Source organism: Branchiostoma belcheri, unplaced genomic scaffold (genome assembly GCF_001625305.1).
Source record: "Branchiostoma belcheri isolate BF01 breed outbred unplaced genomic scaffold, Haploidv18h27 scaffold51, whole genome shotgun sequence".
Taxonomy (NCBI): Eukaryota; Metazoa; Chordata; class Leptocardii; order Amphioxiformes; family Branchiostomatidae; genus Branchiostoma; species Branchiostoma belcheri.
The window spans coordinates 772,602-791,696 of NW_017804143.1; the positions used below are offsets into that span (position 1 = coordinate 772,602).

The window sequence follows — 19,095 nt, forward strand, 5'->3', positions numbered from 1 at the left end:
TAGAGGGACAAAACATCACTCTCTCCTGCGTTGTACCGGACGCTACCAACGCCACAAAAGTCAAGTGGCTCGGCCCGAACATGAACAGGGTACTGACGATCAACCGACGGGCCATGCGCCGGAGAGTTTCCGTCACGGGGAACGAGACGGAGGGAGAATACAACCTTCTGTTAAACTCGGTGGAACAGTCAGACGATGGAACCTACCACTGTCGGGCGGGGAAAATAGTTCACGCCACAACTCGCCTCAAAGTGTTAAGTAAGTTTTCCTTCTGTATCGGTGCTTTCTACACCCTAATACCTCACCTCGCCTATCCCTGACCTCGGTGGGGGTCGTTGGGGCACCATATTGAGGGTACTATTTTCCTCCACTTTACATAGCCCTGTGTTCTCTGCTGCTCTCAGCGTTTCAATCCTGTTCATTCGCTCATGTTGCTAGAGACTTAAATTGTAGGTTGAATGAGAAAGGAATGGGAAACCCAGCTTTGATTATCGGACTTTTACTCTCATGTCAACATTATCTCTCATCAAATGCACCAGATATTTTGATATCAGATCGTTTTAAGTTTTAACTTTGTACATTCTTTCTTTTATATTGTAGTCCTCTGTATAATGTTGTTGCCTATTATCATTATGAACTTTGTGTTTCCTTCATATGTTTACAAAGATAAAGAGAAAAGGAAAAAGACCCCGAAGGCCCTGTGTTTAGGGAGGATCACACCTCGAGTATGATTGCTTCACTTTCCACTATAGCTGAGAAAGCGCTGAACGAGCGTTGAGCGACAAACATCGGACATGTGTGATCCAAACGTTGTGATTGTTTGCGCGGTTATATTAGCCTCTGACCAGGCTTCGAAAGGCGACAGGAAAGAGTAGAAATCGGCCAAATAGAGAGATGTCAGGGGAGTTGTTCTGTTTTAGAAAACAGTTTGCCGCCCCCGAAGCCTGTTATAGGCTACGGTTATGTGGCGATTAGGACAAAGACGTCGCAAAAGTGGTTGCGGTTTTGCAGGCGAGACGATAGAAACCACGTTAGAGGAACCAAAACAAACACCTGCATAAGGTCACATACACGCGTTCTATTGTTCGCGTGTCGCGGGACGGGTTTGAATGGGGAAGGTCATCCCGGGTCAGTTGTGTTACTTTGCCGCCAGCAATGTGATCGGAAGGATCATATTTTGGGGAGGGGGAGGGTGTAGGCTGATCCCATAGCACCGCCAACTTCCTCTAGCACAAAAGCAAAAATGAGGGACATGCAGCCACTCTCTTATTGATCTAAACAGTAATTGCTGTGTTATCATTGATTGAAATACTAATTGTGATGGGCAGTCAGGATTGGTCTATTGTGTACTTTTTAGAAGTACACAAAGAGCATTCAATGAACGATTACATGTAAAGAAAAGGAGAGGAAAAAGTTTATGTTGTGTGATAGAAATCGTTGTGTGAAATACCAGTATTCGGTTTCTTGTTAAAACGTCTTTGGTGCCTTTACCGAGGTTTCGACATTTCTTTTAGATTTTTCTGAGCCAAAAACATTACATGAGTCATTTATATGTTTTCATTTGTTGTTGAACATTCATTTTGTTGAACATCTATCGCAGCTGAAGCGGGCACTCCGGTGATAAGCGGTTTTAAATGGCCCGTTGTCGAAGGCGCTCGCGTTAAGCTGACCTGTTCGTGTCATGGCGGGCTGCCACAACCTTCTCTTTACTGGACACTGGCGTCGCTTCAACAACCAACACAGGAGTTGTTCTACTCCCAGCACACCATGCGGATTACCACGGAACTGCACGTCAGACGACAACACAACGGCGCCGTGCTGTCGTGCACCGCTGATCAGAGACACCACCTGCTCATTTCGCCGAAAACTGCAAGTGTGATCATGGAGGTTCTATGTACGTTATGCATAAAGACAAAGCCTTCCTCTATAGTCAGTACCCAAGTCATTGTAACAATGGTTTATACTTTTTTTCCTTTACTTCCGATCATCGATGGCTGCTTTTTATGATTAACTGGTTAACTGAAACATTTTAAAAAAAGTTCTACTTTGCTTCGTTTGTTTTCGTTTACAGTCAGGACTCAGGACAGGCATTATGGTGAACATTGAAGGAACTTACATGCTGGAGATGATATGAAAATATTTCCTAGAGACCACCCAAAAATTAAAGTGGTCACAATTTCTAATTGGTCTACCTTATGCAAAGGTGATCACTAGTACAGGTCTTACCATAGTATAGTATTTGGCATATTCTGTTTTCATTGATACGTTGATGAAAGTTAGACATCCAGGTAAAACAAATTCAAAGACCATCCAAACTCTACTACTGGATAAATAACGGAGACATTTGAATTTGTCTACGTACGTTGATGTTTTGTTTCAAGATCCTCCCGACGTCAGTGTAATCGTACAGCCGCGACAGGTAAGAGAGGGAGATGACGTCATTGTCACCTGCATCGTCGATAGCAACCCACCTGCCCACATCAGCTGGAAGCGGCAGGTGCAGGGGAGAAACGTTGTCATGGCAACGACGGGGACGACAACCATCGTCCTACGCAACGTCACGACGCAGGACAACGGATCCTACATCTGCCGCGCCGGCAACGACATCGGCACCGCATCGGCTAGCGGAGTTGTTCACGTCAAGAAACAAGGTAAGTCCATGCATGTGTTGCACTTCGCAACGTGTTTCATTCTGGCCGTGGAGACTCTTGCTTCGGGCCTATATATTATAGCCCTCAGCAAGAGTCGTGAAAAGCGCCATTGGCATGTGCAGAGCCGAACATTTCCAGTTGGCTGCGCGATGTTCTGTTTTCGTCCCGGTTTTCGGGTGTCCCGAGCTTCCCTGCAACTTAACCTCACCGTTGGCCGGGTTGCCGATGTTCGGATCTCCCTAAACACTCCTCAACAAGACCGATTTTGCCGTATATACGGCCTAAACACACCCGCGATGCCATGTTGTTTACTACTACTAGAGTAAAAATAGCGTCTTCTTTGTAGCAAAATTACCGAAAATTGTAAGTTTTGTGGCGTTTTCGGTAATTTTGCTACACTGACTAGACGCTAGCTTTACTCTAGGCTTTTTAACTACATGGATGACATATTTTTATGTTCCATACTGTGCTAGCTCAAGGGTTCGACATTCCCGTGGATACGATGTCGATGTCGTCGACCGTCCAGGACGACTTCAGGCCGACTCCTTTTACTGCGGACCCTGAAACTGAAACGAGTAGAGCTACAGGTGATTTTCCTGTACATACATATCTATATTATTTTGTTACTTCAGAAATCGTTTAATCGACTTTAAGGAATTTGGTTAGGTACAGTATGTTTAAAGGCGTAGGGTTTTTTTTTTCAGTTGAAGAACAACAGGGAAACGAAAGGGAAGAGAGATTGAGGCTGATTCTTGGATTAGCGTTTGGTTGCGGTCTACTTGCCACTGCTGTGCTCATGCTGGGACACCACTTCAGAAAACTTTCAAACTCTAAGGTAAATATGATATATTAAGAAACAGGCCCAGGGATACACTTATTTTCACCTTTTCCGGCCAATAAATGTGCAACTCATCAGTTATACAATAAATTCCAGTTTATTTGTGTAATATATGTATGTTACCGTTTTCTTTTTCTATGGTCCCCATGGCATATTACACAATCTCTCGACGCCAGGGGGTATTTGGCCCCCTTCAAGTACTGTCCAAGCAGAGTTTGTTTGGGGAAAAATGTAACCCTCTCATCAATTTTTCTTATCTTCGCATTTTTCTCCGCTCTTCGCCGGTAAGCTGGTGGGCCGCATGGAATGCGAATATAATGATTCCACAGCTCTACCATATTTTTATTGCCTGGTCACATTCGTCCTACGATTAGGCATTTTGAGGATGTGTCCCACTAATAAAAAAAAAGGTTGTCTTAAATCTTTGTAAGTGTTTGAAAATTCTAAGACCTACGATGAATGTAATTGTATGAAAGCTTTGTCATTTTAGTCCCGAATAGGTATGCAGGAGCGACCGTCCTTTGAGTTAGCACCGGTCAACGTCAACAGCGTCCACTACAACCGTCCTGGGGCGGACGTGGAGGCAACTGAAACAGAAGATGGACAAACACCACAGCAGGTCCTACATTCATATTTATTATTATTGTTAGCTGGTTTTATTTATCAGTTTTGTGGTTTATCCATGTGATTTTGTGTTAGATACTGTATGTTGTCTTTCGTGCCATGCTTGTGCTTGTCTTTTCTCACCTACTGTCTTTTTTTGTGGAAAACAATTAAAAAAATAAATTTGAAAAAACAAAACACAGCAGGACCGAGAGGAACCGGGAACGACGATCGAGGGAGAGGCGGAAGTGGATGGTGATGATCAGGAGATGGCATGTTGGGAAGGAGATGACGTCACAGATGACGAAAGACCCCAGTCGGACACCGTTGAACATCCGGGACAGTTAGAGGTCAGATATGTCTTCTGTGTGCATGATGGGATAACTGGATATACAATAACTATATAGTATTTACAAGCATGAATCGCATTTTATTTGGAATTACTCAATGTTTTATCAATAATACAATATTGATAAGCTCTACACTTATATTATGGTCGGTGCTACCATATCTTGGCAGTCGGACGCCAGTCAGAACATTTATAGACGCCATCCGATAAATATGCTCTGGAATTAACCAACAAGAAATTCGTTAAAATATTTCACGTATGTATGAAATCTCCAATTCCTTACTGATGTTGTTGTTGTTTTTCTTCTTGTTGTTCAGTACTATGGCAACCAAGCGCAGACTATCGAAGAGACATCTCTCGTGAGTCTGTCGCTCGGAGCGTCGTTCACCAGAGAACAACTTCGCTTCATCAAGCGGCTGGGACATGGACAGTTCGGCGATGTGTACCTGGCAGAGCTGGAAGGCGTCAGCGCCAGCCAGAAGGATCGACTAGTGGCTGTCAAGACAGTGAAAGGTGCTCTGCGAACACGAGCAAATATGTCATTATTGCCCGCGAATACCTAAGACCTGTTGAAATGAAGTGATATGCCCTGGTCCTATAACTTAAAATCTTGGTGATCACATACCTTTCAAATACTAGTATATAGGCGCCCTTTAATTTACTTAAGTTTGTGGGAAGTCTAGATATCACGTAATGTAAACCATTAGCATAAATACATTTACCATTTGTTACTTGTTGTTCTTACAGTTAATGCAACACACGAGGCACACGAGGACATGCGCAAAGAGCTGCGAATGATGATGAAGGTAACAGCATTCCATCCCAACGTCGTGTCACTTCTTGGATGTTGCACCAGCTCAGGTACATGTAGTTTGAATCAAACTCTAAGAAAAAATAACTGTTTGGACCGCGGACATGCGGGCTCGTGTGACGTAAGACAGTAAATGGTTCTGTTTAAATCTTGAGAATTAACAGTTTGCATTACGCAAAAAAATCCTTAGCAATAATGTATGACATTGGTTACTGAAATACTGCATTGGCTTCCAAGCAAATGGCTGCCTTTGTAGTTTAGATACATGTTGACCGGCCTCCTTCGCAGACTTCTGATGCGGCCGCGTTCCCCGCGAAACCGTCTCTCCTCGGCAAAGTCCCTCGGCGACAAGCTCCCCGGCATAACTCGCGTCGCTCCCCGAAAAAAATCAACGCCGCCGCATCAGAAGTCTGCGAAGGAGGCTACATATTGACGAATGTACGCACAGTGTCTATTTTATCATGGCAGAGTCGATGATGCTGATACTGGAGTACGTCCGTCACGGGAACCTGCTGGCCGTGCTGCGGAACGACCGGGCTGCCCGTGACGTCACATACAGGAACCTGCACCCGGAAGGGAAGACGCTGCAGAATAAAGACCTCATCTCGTTTGCGTGGCAGGTGGCCAAGGGCATGTCCTTCCTGGCGTCTAAACAGGTAATGTTATCCCTTAAAAAGACGAATTCATCTCAAAGATATACGAGAATTAACTCTCGGTCGGGTGGGACGTAAAGCCAGATGTCCATTGTCCGTTGAGGAAAGCCACATCTCCAGAATTTTAAAGAACCCACCACACTTATCGATAAGAGTAGCGGACCATCCCCATGTGAGTGGATCTAAACCTCGTAGTCTGGTCTTATGCTAAGTTTACAATTCCCATCCCTACCGAACTGGGCAGTCAGTAAGAACGAAAAGTATCTGGAAAGTATGGTATAAAAGACAACAAAAATGTTGAAAAATCAATTACGAGCATTACTTGTGAATATCCTTGATATTTTTTTTCATTCACGTAACAGCCCGGCTGAGCCCTAGGTCTGGTTTGGAAATTTGATGGCCTCAGCATTACGCAAGCGAATTTGGAAACAAAAACTATCTTTGTCGCATATCGAGAAAATTTTGTACAAAAAATTTCTCGATGACGACGTGATCATGATATTTTGTGTCTAGTGTATCCACAGAGATCTGGCAGCGAGAAACGTGCTGGTTGGGGAGAACAGAACGTGCAAAATCTCCGACTTCGGGCTGGCCAGGGACGGTCCTGAGTACCGGAAACTCACCGCGGTAAGACTGTCATGGCTATAACCGCTATTTCGCAACCTCCGAAGAGAGCTATGTTTCCCGTCTATTTCACAGACAAACACACACAATTAGCTTCTATCTACCGTATATGCTTGACAGGGCATTAAATGATATATGTTCATCTTCATGCTTTCTTGACATGAGGGATATTGTCTGTGACTGTGTTGGATCAGATTAACTTTCATGATGATACCGCCTCTGGTTGGTTGGTATATCATGATACCAGCTTTTTATTTTATTTCCAAGCAGTGTGAACTGATGACTGACTGACTGACTGACTGTTCGTGTTATTTTGCAGTCACTCCTCCCGCTCCGTTGGATGGCCCCGGAGACCCTCCATGCCCGCCTGTACAGCACCAGGAGCGACGTCTGGTCATTCGGCATCTTATTGTACGAAATTGCAACTTTGGGTAGGCAGATCTGCTTTCAAATCTTATTCTGTAGCTATGTAAATATCACGTAGCGTTTAAGTCTTATTTCAAAGCTATCTAGTGACAAATTCGTGTTACACACTGCCCCATGACCGTCTCCAGACCATTTGGTTGGTTGGGAGTTTGTCGTGAGGTCATCTGTGGTTGGGAGTTGGATGATGGGTTGCCTACTAGTCTGCGCCAGTCGACCAAGAATTTGGCAAAAATGTCATGAACGTTTTATTCTGCTTGAAGCTAAACAAAGTGGATTCCAACGTACTCCCAACTCCGAACCTTGGTTGAGGAGCGGTCAGGAGCAAAAGTCGTGGGAAGGTCCTGAATGTGTGACCGTAGATTTAAATTAGTAAAGGGGAAGAACACAAATTTCGCCACCTTTCCTCGAACTTTCATCCATTTGGGCGCTGCTGACATTCACAGTGAAAAGCTTTCAAAAAGAACGTTGTTAGAAAAAGAGCCGAGACTGACGAATATATACTTTTTCTTCACTTCTCGCTTCCTCTCTCCTATACAGGGTCAACTCCATACCCGACCATATCCAACAAGGAGGTCGCCGCTGTGGTTCAGTCGGGACACATCATGCCAAAACCGGCTCACTGCACTGATCAACTGTAAGCTGTATTTTATTTCAACTTCGCCAAGAAGGCAATGCTTTCGGTAGCGTGTGTTTACATGTGACTGTCGTAGAGGATTCCACGCGTTTATATGTGACTGTTTCTGCAATTTCCATATGTTTACATTTGACTGTCTCAGAAGATTCCATATGTTTATATGTGACTGTTTCAGAGGATTCCATGTTACTGTTTCAAGTGATTCCAAATGTTTATACGTGACTGTTTTATTGGTTGTTTTGTTGTTTCAATTCAATTCGATTCTATATGTTTACGTGGAGCTGTTTGGGCGGATTTCTTAGGTTTACATCTGTTTCAGATACTTCCTAATGGAGAAGTGTTGGGAATTCTACCCCGAGGGGCGGCCGTATTTCTCAGAACTGTCCTCTGCTCTCTTCAGAATGCTGAGGGACGAGCAGGTATGATGGTTTTTTTATGGTTCCACCACCCACACTGAGGCGACAATATTTTTAATCCCAAGTGTACCCCATTACTCTTTGTAACACAAGGGCCCAGTCAAATTCATCGGAGTAGTCATGCGCGTGTCTTTTAAAGTTAAAATTGTCTTTCCCTTTTACAGGAACACATAATTCTTACAAGGTTCGAAGAGCATGTCTATGCAAACATGGATGATCTGACGGATGAAGAGATTTGTTATTAAGACGGTTTTTGATACCTGAAAGTATAGGGTTTCTTATCTTTCCTTTTCCGTACCATTGGAAGGCCAGAAACATACAAAGATATAGAGATTTTGTACTGTTAGTTTTGGACAGTATCAGGAAAGTAAAATGTCTACTTTAAATTGATCTATTGCACTTAAGGGAAAAAAAAAAAAAAAGTGATACGCATTATTGTATCCTCTTGTACAGACCTCTTTATTCATCTTATGTACTTGTATTTATTTTGTGAAATCTTTGTTCATTACCTACAGAATCTGTTTATGTGCATTTGTGATTTGATATATGAGTTCAGGAAGTTTTCACTCTGTACATCCGTATTGTATTCGTCTTATCTATTCCTTTTGTGTTCTTACTTCATGGTAGATTTTCTAATGATATATGTCTGATGATGCACAACTTAACTTCCAAACGCTGCAAGTATAAAATTCCCATCATTTAACACCATAGTATAATAGAATTTTCTATTATGATTGATTATGCTAATTAGGTCTTATCTTGCATAATTGACAAAATGGCTTAGTTATACATCTCATGTGTTTAAAATTTATTTATTATTTATACACTTTATCTATATTCCATAATGTCAATCATCACGTAAGTTACCTGCATATACAAATTACTATAATCCGCCCCCTTATAGAGTTATAACCTTCAAAATCTAGAAATAGACACTCTTAACACGTTAATCTAGTCTTACATACTCCTGGTTACTGTGTTAATTAATCTAGACTGTGTTAATTAATCTAGACTAAGACATCCTATTTATTATGTACATCAACCAAGAGACACGTCTGATTGTTGTGCTAGTCAATCCGTACTTACCAATGGGCACTCTTCTTTATTTAGTTGTTCTGATTAATATTTAAGATTGCTGCAAGATCAGTAATGGTGATCACATTTAAGATTTGAGTATTTTCCCAATTGAATTTTGATATCCCATGCACGGAAAAATACACAGTTTCCTTTAATTTGGTGCTTCATGTTTTTTCTATTCTTTTCTTCAAACGTATGCTTCCTTTCAAGTCACGGTTTTATATTTTACAAATTACAAATTACTATTATTTGCAAAGGAACAACTACAACCATGCCAGAAGGACAGGTTGTAGGCAGTTGTGCCAAGGACAATGGTTGCTATTACATGATCGCTGGAACTTTTATATAGGATTATTAATATTAGATTATGATAAGACGTAATTTCAAAACAGTTTTATCCTGTATAAGGCTAGGGGGACTAAGGCCCCATTCCCACCAGGATAAAATTGTCCGGATCGAGCCAAATTGATTCGCTTTGATCCGGCTTCGAGGCGGCTTGGATCGAAGCCGGATCAAAGGGAATCAATTCGGTTCGTTTCGGACAATTTTACCCTAGTGGGAATGGGGCCTTAAATTGGTCTGAAAATTCCTTATCGATTGTTGATCTGCTGCACAGCGTGTCTCTGTGGCGTCAGCAGGTCAATCTTCCGGAACAGCTCGTCAGCCGTTGGCCGCCTCGATGGGTTAAAAACCCAGCAGGACCTGATGATGCGGTACACCGGCAGTGGACAGTTCTCCGGCTGCTGCAGACGGACGCCTTTCCTCAGCAGCTCCAGCATCGTGCAGACGTCGGGGTGCATCGGACCGCCAGCGTAGCGCGGCTCCTCCCCAAAACTGGCGATCTCCCACAGCAGCACGCCGTACGACCACACGTCACTCTCACACGTGAACACCCCGTCCCGTAACGACTCCACGGCCATCCACTTCAGCGGCAACAGTTCCTCCTCCCTGCCCTGCTCGGTGCGTTCGTACGCCGACGACACGTAGACGTCACGCGCCAGTCCGAAGTCGGCGATCTTGGCCACTTTTCTGTCGCTGATGACAACGTTACGGGCTGCGATGTCCCGGTGCACGATCTTCAGACGTGCCAGCTCTGCCAACCCACTGGCAACGTCGCAGGCAAAACCGAGACGTTCTAACATTTTTCTGTCCCCCGTGATCTTGCACTGTTCACGCAAACTCCACAGGTACCGACGGAGTTCTTCATTGCTCGCGTACTCTACCAGGATGTACTGAGGCTCCGACTGGGTCAGAAATCCATAGAGCTTCACAACATTCGGGTGTCCCTCTTTGTCCTCCTCGTGGATTCTCGTGAGTATGTCCATTTCTCGGCGAAAGTCGCGAACAGCCGACCCAGTCATGCGGTCAGGCCGGATAGTTTTAGCGGCGACCAGGACCTCGTAGCCTAACTCCGGCACGTGCAGTCTTGCCCGTACGACATGGCCGAACTCTCCCTCCCCGATCATGTGCTCCAAGTGAAGGTCCTCTTTATTTACTTCCCACGACAAAAGGGTTTCCATGACGAACGCGATTTCTGTGTCCACTGTTGGCTGTTCTTGTTTTCGTCGGCGACTCCGGTTCACTAGGATTCCAATGGCGATGCAGCCGATTAGAACAATGGCCGGAATAACGGACGCCAACACTACAACTACCACTTGATTCTTGTCAGAAATAGAGATGCTCTGGCAAAACTGGCCCGACTGTCCTTCAACACAAATACAGCTGCCATTGACTGGATCACACATTAAGTTGTTTTCACAGTTGCACTTCATACTGCAGTTCCACCCGAATGTGCCAGGTGCGCACTCGTGCTCACACCTGTCTCCGCGACGGCCTGCAGGACACAGACACCCCTCCCACCTGTCACACGTCCCTCCGTACTCACAATCACACACTTGGCTGCATTCTTCCCCATGATAGTTTGGTCGGCATTCGGTAGCGTTTAGTATGAAAGTCGCATTGAAAAGCTGACCATCTTCTGCCTGTACATTGCAGATATACTTGCCGTTATCTGGTTCTAGGATCGGATGGAAGCTGATAGAACTGTTCTGGACTGTCCCTTCGTCGATGTATTTTGTGTCGTTACGTGTTTTTCGTGTTTGATAAGCCCATGTCATATTTGCCACGCGGATATGTGGAGCCAAGCAGGTCAAAGTCAGATTGGTACCGATGTAAGTTTTTACTGAAGCGCCAGGTGTCTCTTCAATACCCACCTCGGGCCAGGGAATATCACAGGCCCTCCCTCTCCAACCCAGACGGCATTCACAGGCACCGTTAAAGCCATGGCACCGGGCCCCGTTCTTACAAACACAGTTCTTGTCACAGTATATACCATACTGGCCCTCAGGACATCCTGTCACGTTGTACTGGGATATCCACTCAACCAGATCTGGCCCTTTAGCGAACGAGGCGTTAATACCACAGCGAAACCAATATGGCGACATTGACCATACCTCATTGAACTCAAAAGCAAAGATATAGCGGTCATTTTCGTCTATCTTGTATTTGCCACTTTCTACCCACTGAGGCAAGTCGTTATTAAGATCAGTGTCCAGTATGGTAATCCTCCCTGTACTCTTCCACTCTCGGTCGCGACATTTAAGTTCGGCTCTACCTTGAGTATCATTATTGAACACGATTTGTAATGATAAATACTCTTTGAACAGGGTCTCTAAAGTGACGACAAACCTTACGGAACAATCGCCTGTTAAGACCAGGTTTGCGGCGCTGCGTTTCACCTCAAGGGCATGAAGATAGTCGTCGAACGATCTAACTATCTCCCCTCCAATGGAAACGGTATACCCGTCACTTCGGACTAGAGTATAGCCCCCGTCCCTCTTTTTATCTGTAAGGACTGGCGTTTCACACCGTTTGTTATAGAATGGCGGGTATCCAGGCACGTCTGTGACTACGATTACGAGGGTCACGTACAAGACGTTGTTGTTCTCGGTGTTTGTCAGCTCCACCATCAGGTTGTACCGTGAGTGTAACTTGTAGTCCAGCGGAGCCGCTACCACCAACGCCAAGTCCTCGCCACGAACTTCAAACCGCCCCCAATCGTTCCCCGTGGTGATGTTTGCTGACCAAAACGTCCCGTTGGCGTCGTCTGCAGAACTAACCAGGCTGGCGGCAACAAGAGAATCTCTCAGCCGCACCACCGTGCTACCGACTGGCGCATCCTCCGGTATTTCCGTGACATTTTCACCCGAAACTAAAAGGTCATAAACCTGGAAGCTAGACAGGAGCTCGGCCAGCAGAAATATAGAACAGAACGTAGCACGTAGCGCCATTTTTACTTCGTATTACAATGGTTGTCTGACAACACGATTCCTCTGAATGTTACCGGCTGAAAAAAGACAGAGTTGAATTTTAACAAACGGTAGTCAGAGGAGAAGAAGAAACATAATAAAAACAGTAAATTCCATACATCTCTCTCTCTCTCTCTCTCTCTCTCTCTCTCTCTCTCTTTCTCTCTCTTACTGTTGAAGGTCATGAAAACTCCAAATACTTCCTAGAAGTCCGAAGTCTCCAATTTCTTGTTCTCTCTGTCATAAAATTGCTTTATCATTCTGGCAAATTTGATGCCATGTTATCTGGATTTCCGGACAGAAATCGAACCAATGGGATCATTTCCATTAGTTAGCCTAACTGGCATAGTTACGTTCCAGCGCATGCTATAAATACTATTATAATAGTGCCTCACATAGGGTGTGAGTTTAGGAGTGGTTAGACTTGTCTTGTGGTAGTCGTTTTCAAGTGACAGCCAAGGGAGTTATGAAATCGCCTAGCTCTGGGTTGTTTCTGGGTCATTTGTTTCAAACTTTTAAGTCTAGACTCCATTGACATAAGATAAACATCCATTGACATAATCTTGAAGGCACGACAAATGGTGTTCAAACGGAAATGGAGGCACACGGAAATGGAGGCACACGAAAATTGTATCTTTAAGAAAAACGTACTTCTAATCCATTCAATACTCACTTTACAGCGTATGATAGCTAAAACCCAAGTTTCTCCTATCTAGTTTTCATTCTTTTTTTTATTTAGTTATGCCCCAAACGGATATAAAATTACAGTATATCTACCAGGCCACAAACATGTACCACCACTCCCTCGCCAATAAACAACTTCGAATTCGAGAAGTAGATTTTACTGTTTTTAGTGTAACCAAGTGTAGTTGAAAACTAGAGGAATCACTCACTGGAGGCAAGTTCCTGTCACCGACAGTAGAAAATTGTTACAGCCGTCGGCACCTTCCTTCTATAACGAAGTGACAACTACTTGCCTTTCTTTGTAGCTTTTTGGACCCCCTCTTCGGTGACAGAAGATAACTTAATAATAATATTATGTAATTCATTTATCTCTAGTATCAGATAGGCATTCTCACCTGTTGCGACGACGTTTGAGATCCTCAAACTTGCAGATTGATCTGTCAGGGGAACACTTCCGTCTGAAATTTTGTCCAACCTTCTTATTCACCAGAGGCAAGGGCAAGGCTATCCAATACTATTGTTCGCAGCCCTAGCCATGACGTCACAAAGTCCGAAAGTCCATGCACAAACATACAAAGAGCATTGGTCTCTGCGATGCTTAGAGAGCTCACACGACTTTCCTCACTTCGCTCAGGTGAAAATGATTATTGTAATGTCCTGTATTCGTTCTCTGCGTTGGTGGTGTGGCAACAGTTTGTTATGTACACACTTGTTATGTACACACTACGACGCCAGGTGACGCAAACTCTCCTATTCATTTGCCACGCGCCTTCTCGCATCGAGAAACAGTATTGTGTACACCCTTTGCCATTCCGATGTGTTTACTCGAAGCCTGTACTGGTCGCACTCTTGAAACCTTTTTATGTAATTTGTGTAAAATAAAATTGCTGTATATTTGTTATTGTATATGTTATGAGGTAAAATCTCATCGTGACTATGTTCTAGGCTTATCTTGAAACTTCATCTGTGTTGGTAGAAGTCATTATGAACAAGATTGAACTGAAATTGCCAACACAAGAAATTGGACTCGTCGAAATTTTCGACTGTACAACGTTATTATATCCTCCCGTACAGACCTCTTTATTCATCTTATGTACTTATGTACTCTAATGATTTGATTTGATTTGATTTATTAGGCTGATAACACTCATGTATGCAGCCAGGACTGCCCAACTAGCCGGAGGCTATTATAAAGGGCTAGCCCTCACAACAATAACATAAAACAATTCGGAACAGTGAACAGTTAACGGTGTCAGTTACAATTCAGATAGACATACTATTACTACATAACAGATGTTGTGGCGAAACGTTAACAAGCTAGAATATCCGGCCTGGTCGTCGTGCGTTTACTACAATTACATTTATATGTCAGGTTAATAAACTATTACATAACAGATGTTGTCCACTATATTTACATTGCCAATACAATATTATTCTATTGAACTATTTACTAAGTAGGTGTCGTCAAGTATTTATCAAGTATTGTCCATAGTTTCTTTTTAAAGGAGCTGATGGAGCGGGTTGTTCGAGTTTCGCTAGGGAGAGTATTCCAGATAGTTATAGCCCTGATTACAAATGTTCTCTGGGATCTGGTGGTTCTACAAACCGGTATGGATAAGTGTTCACTATTCCGTAAGGGATACCGGGATTCTGTGGCGGACGCTCGCGCTTGAGGTAGCAGACTTTGCAGGTGTGGAGGACAGCGACCGTTCAACAGTTTGTACATGGTTACTGCAGTGTGAAACTTGCGTCGAAACTGGAGAGATGGTAGAGACAGTTCTGTGTAGAGACTATTGTAGGAGGGGTATGGGATCCCAAAGTGACCACTGATAAGCCTGGCTGTTTGGTACTGAACAGATTCTAAAGTCCTTTGGTCACGTAAAGTGAGGCCAGCCCAGACAATATCCGCGTACTCTAACGTAGGTCTTGTAATGGTGATGTACAGCCGGAGCAGTAAGTTTTGGGGAATTTTCCTTCTTAGGGCACATAACAGTCCTGAAGAACGTCTTGCTTTGTTAGAGATGACCTCGATGTGCTGTGACCAGGACAGGGTATTCGTGAGAGTGACGCCTAAGTGTTTGTGGCTGGTGACAACTTGCAGTACAGTTCCTCCTAGGGTCACAGGGGGAATCGGTTGTGGTAAAGTACGAGTTGTAATGAACATGACTTTGCACTTGTCTATGTTAGCTTCTAGTTTCCATGTAGATAGCCAGGTCGACACAGTACTCAACTCTCGGTTCAGTGTTGCAACTACGCGATGAACAGAATGATGGGAGAATGACAGAGATGTGTCGTCGGCAAATAAGTTGGCCAGACAATGTGTACGGCTGGTGGCAAGGTCATTGATGTATGTCATTATGTCTAATGATGCACAAAATTTAAATCCCCATCATTTAACACCGTAAATAATAGCATTTTCTATCATGATTGATTATGCAAGTTAGGTCTTAACTTTCAGAATTGAGAAAATGCTTAGTTACACGTGTCATATGTTTGAAATTTACTCATTATTTATGCACATTAGCTAGCTATATTCCATAATGCCAATCATTATGTAAACTATCTGCATATACAAATTACGACAATCCGCCCCCTTCTCGAGTTATAACCATCAAAATCTAGAAATAGACACTCTTAACACGTTACTCTAGTCTTACATACTCCTGGTTACTGTGTTAATTAATCTAGACTGTGTTGATTAATCTAGACTAAGACATCCTATTTATTATGTACATCAACCAAGAGACACGTCTGATTGTTGTGCTAGTCAATCCGTACTTACCAATGGGCACTGTTCTTTATTTAGTTGTTCTGATTAATATCTAAAATTGCTGCAAGATCAGTAATGGCAATCACATTTAAGATATGAATATTTTCTCCATTGAATTTTGATATCCCATAGAATAGAGAAATACACGGCTTCCTTTGGGGCTTCATGTTTTTGCTTCCTTTCAAGCCACGGTCTTGTATTTTACAAATTACAAATTACTATCATTTACAAAGGATCAACCACAAACATGCCAGAAGGCAGGTGTGCAAGGGACAATGGTTGCTATTACATGATCCCTGGAACTTTCATGTAGGATTTTTAATACAGTCAAACCTCCCCTTGTGGACACCTCTCTGAAGTGGACACTTGTCTATAGTGGACACATTACAACAGTCACGTTAATTTTTCCATAGTTAAGACCCTTTCTCAGGAGGACACCTCTCATCTTCAACAAAAGGACACATGTTCAGTCCCAAGGGGACTATTATGATCAGACGTAATTTAACAGCTTTATCCTGTATAAGGCTAGGGGGACTAAGGCCCCATTCCCACCAGGATAAAATTGTCCGGATCGAGCCAAATTGATTCGCTTTGATCCGGCTTGGAGGCGGCTTGGATCGAAGCCGGATCAAAGGGAATCAATTCGGTTCGTTTCGGACAATTTTACCCTAGTAGGAATGGGGCCTTAAATTGGTCTGAAAATTCCTTATCGAGTGTTGACCGGCTGCACAGCATGCCTCTGCGGCCTCAGCAGGTCAATCTTCCGGAACAGCTCGTCAGCCGTTGGCCGCCTCGATGGGTTGAACACCCAGCAGGACCTGATGATGCGGTACACCGGCAGCGGGCAGTTCTGCGGCTGTTGAAGACGGACGCCTTTCCTCAGCAGCTCCAGCATCGTGCAGACGTCCGGGTGCATCGGACCGCCAGCGTAGCGCGGCTCCTCCCCAAAACTGGCGATCTCCCACAGCAGCACACCGTACGACCACACGTCACTCTCACACGTGTACACCCCGTCCCGTAACGACTCCACGGCCATCCACTTCAGCGGTAACAGTTCCTCCGCCCCGCCCTGGGTTGTACGTTCGTACGCCGATGACACGTAGACGTCACGCGATAGTCCGAAATCCGCGATCTTGGCCACTTTTCTGTCGCTGATGACGACGTTACGGGCCGCGATGTCCCGGTGCACGATCTTCAGACGTGCCAGCTCCGATAACCCACTGGCAACGTCGCAGGCAAAACCGAGAAGTTCTAACATTTTTCTGTCCCCCGTGATCTTGCACTGTTCACGCAAACCCCACAGGTACCGGCGTAGCTCTTCATTGCTCGCGTACTCTACCAGGATGTACTGAGGCTCCGACTTGGTCAGAACTCCATAAAGCTTCACAACGTTTGGATGTCCCTCTTTGTTCTCGTGGATTCTGGCGAGAATGTCCATTTCTCGGAGAAAGTCGCGGACAGCCGAGGCCGTCGTGCGATCAGGCCGGATACTTTTAGCGGCGACCAGGACCTCGTAGCCTAACTCCGGCACGTGCAGTCTTGCCCGTACGACATGGCCGAACTCTCCCTCCCCGATCATGTGCTCCAAGTGAAGGTCCTCTTTATCTACTTCCCACGACGAAAGGGTTTCCATGACGGTCGCCATTTCTGTGTCCACTGTTGGCTGTTCCGGTTTTCGTCGGCGACTCCGTTTGACCAGGACTCCAGTGATGATGCAGCCGATTAGAACAATGCTCGGAATAACGGACGCCAACACTATAACTACGACTTGATTCTTCTCAGGAACGTTCTGGCAAAACTCGCCCGACTGTCCTTCAGCACAAATACAGCTGCCATTGACTGGATCACACAATGCGTTGTTTTCACAGTTGCACTTCATACTGCAGTTCCACCCGAATGTGCCAGGTGCGCACTCGTGACAAAACTCGCCCCACTGCCCTTCAACACAAATACAGCTGCCATTGACTGGATAACACAAGGCGTTGTTTTCACAGTTGCACTTCATACTGCAGTTCCATCCGAATGTGCCAGGTGCGCACTCGCGCTCACACCTGTCTCCCCGACGGCCTGCAGGACACAGACACCCCTCCCACCTGTCACACGTCCCTCCGTACTCACAGTCACACACTTGGCTGCAATATTCCCCATGATAGTTGGGTCGGCATTCGGTAGCGTTTAGTATGAAAGTCGCATTGAAAAGCTGACCATCTTCTGCCTGTACATTGCAGATATACCTGCCGTTATCTGGTTCTAGGATCGGCTGAAAGCTGATAGAACTGTTCTGGACTGTCCCTTCGTCGATGTAATTTGTGTCGTTATGTGTTTTTCGTGTTTGATAAGCCCATGTCATATTTGCCACGCGGATATGTGGAGCCAAGCAGGTCAAAGTCAGATTGGTACCGATGTAAGTTTTTACTGAAGCGCCAGGTGTCTCTTCAATACCCACCTCGGGCCAGGGAATATCACAGGCCCTCCCTCTCCAACCCAGACGGCACTCACACGCACCGTTAAAGCCATGGCACCGGGCCCCGTTCTTACAAACACAGTTCTTGTCACAGTACACACCGTACCAGCCCTCAGGACATCCTGTCACGTTGTACTGGGATGTCCACTCTACTGGCTCTGGAGTGAGCCTGGAGGTTATGCTACATCGAAACCAATATGGCGACATGGACCATAACTCATTAAACTCAAAAGCAAAGATGTAGCGGTCATTTTCGTCTATCTTGTATTTGCCACTTTCTATCCACTGAGGCAAGTCGTTATTAAGATCAGTGTCCAGTATGGTAATCCTTCCTGTACTCTTCCACTCTCGGTCGCGACATTTAAGTTCGGCTCTACCTTGATTTTCATCACTGAGCACGGGGAGGAATGCTTCATAGTAGCTGAGTAGGGTCTCTAAAGTGACGACAAACCTTACGGAACAATCGCCTGTTAAGACCAGGTTAGCGGCGCTGCGTTCCACCTCAGGGCCATGAAGATAGTCGTCGAACGATGTAACTATCTTCCCTCCAATGGAAACAGTAAATCCGTCGCTATTGATTACAGTATAGCCCCCGTCCCTCTGTTTATCAGTAAGGACTGGCGTTTCACACCGCTTGTTATAGAATGGTGGGTATCCAGGCACGTCTGTGACTACGATGACGAGGGTCACGTACAAGACGTTGTTGTTCTCGGTGTTTGTCAGTTCCACTGTAAGGTTGTATCGTGAGTGTAACTTGTGGTCCAGCGGAGCCGCTACCACCAACGCC

General features: G+C 44.8%; 3 protein-coding genes across 4 annotated transcripts in view; 1 reads left to right on the top strand and 2 right to left on the bottom strand.

Moving 5' to 3' along the window:
• The first annotated feature begins 1,613 nt into the window (after positions 1-1,613).
• Positions 1,614-8,788, top strand: LOC109480472 (fibroblast growth factor receptor-like). Its single transcript, XM_019782667.1, has 14 exons — positions 1,614-1,894; positions 2,382-2,651; positions 3,125-3,238; positions 3,356-3,486; positions 3,980-4,108; positions 4,299-4,442; positions 4,759-4,954; positions 5,189-5,302; positions 5,721-5,908; positions 6,419-6,532; positions 6,849-6,960; positions 7,493-7,589; positions 7,909-8,008; positions 8,170-8,788. Exons 1-14 carry the CDS (start codon positions 1,768-1,770, stop codon positions 8,248-8,250), a joined length of 1,917 nt encoding a protein of 638 aa, XP_019638226.1. The 5' UTR covers positions 1,614-1,767; the 3' UTR covers positions 8,251-8,788.
• Positions 8,789-9,658: 870 nt separating this feature from the next.
• Positions 9,659-19,095, bottom strand: part of LOC109480578 (putative wall-associated receptor kinase-like 11) — a 10,851-nt gene continuing 1,414 nt past the window's right edge. Inside the window, exons 1-2 of one of the 2 annotated variants that reach the window (XM_019782809.1) lie at positions 13,470-13,569; positions 9,659-12,428 (exon numbers count right to left, since the gene is read on the bottom strand). In XM_019782809.1, the coding sequence (XP_019638368.1) occupies positions 9,673-12,372 (2,700 nt within the window). In that variant the 5' untranslated portion in view covers positions 12,373-12,428; positions 13,470-13,569 and the 3' untranslated portion in view covers positions 9,659-9,672. Of the gene's footprint in view, positions 12,429-13,469; positions 13,570-19,095 lie in introns of those variants that run through there. The other variant, XM_019782810.1, reaches the window with a different exon arrangement.
• LOC109480435 (epidermal growth factor receptor-like) lies at positions 16,538-19,091 on the bottom strand (the record flags this gene model as incomplete). Its single annotated transcript, XM_019782625.1, has 1 exon — positions 16,538-19,091. A coding segment is annotated over one exon (2,541 nt), but the record flags the coding sequence as incomplete, so codon positions are not given.

Coding starts and splice junctions, on each gene's coding strand:
- LOC109480472 (XM_019782667.1), top strand. CDS start 1,768: ATGCGGATTACCACGGAACTGCACGTCAGACGACAACACAACGGCGCC. Junction 3,239..3,355: donor TGAAACGAGTAGAGCTACAG/GTGATTTTCCTG, acceptor TTTTTTTTTCAG/TTGAAGAACAACAGGGAAAC. Junction 4,955..5,188: donor GGCTGTCAAGACAGTGAAAG/GTGCTCTGCGAA, acceptor TTGTTCTTACAG/TTAATGCAACACACGAGGCA.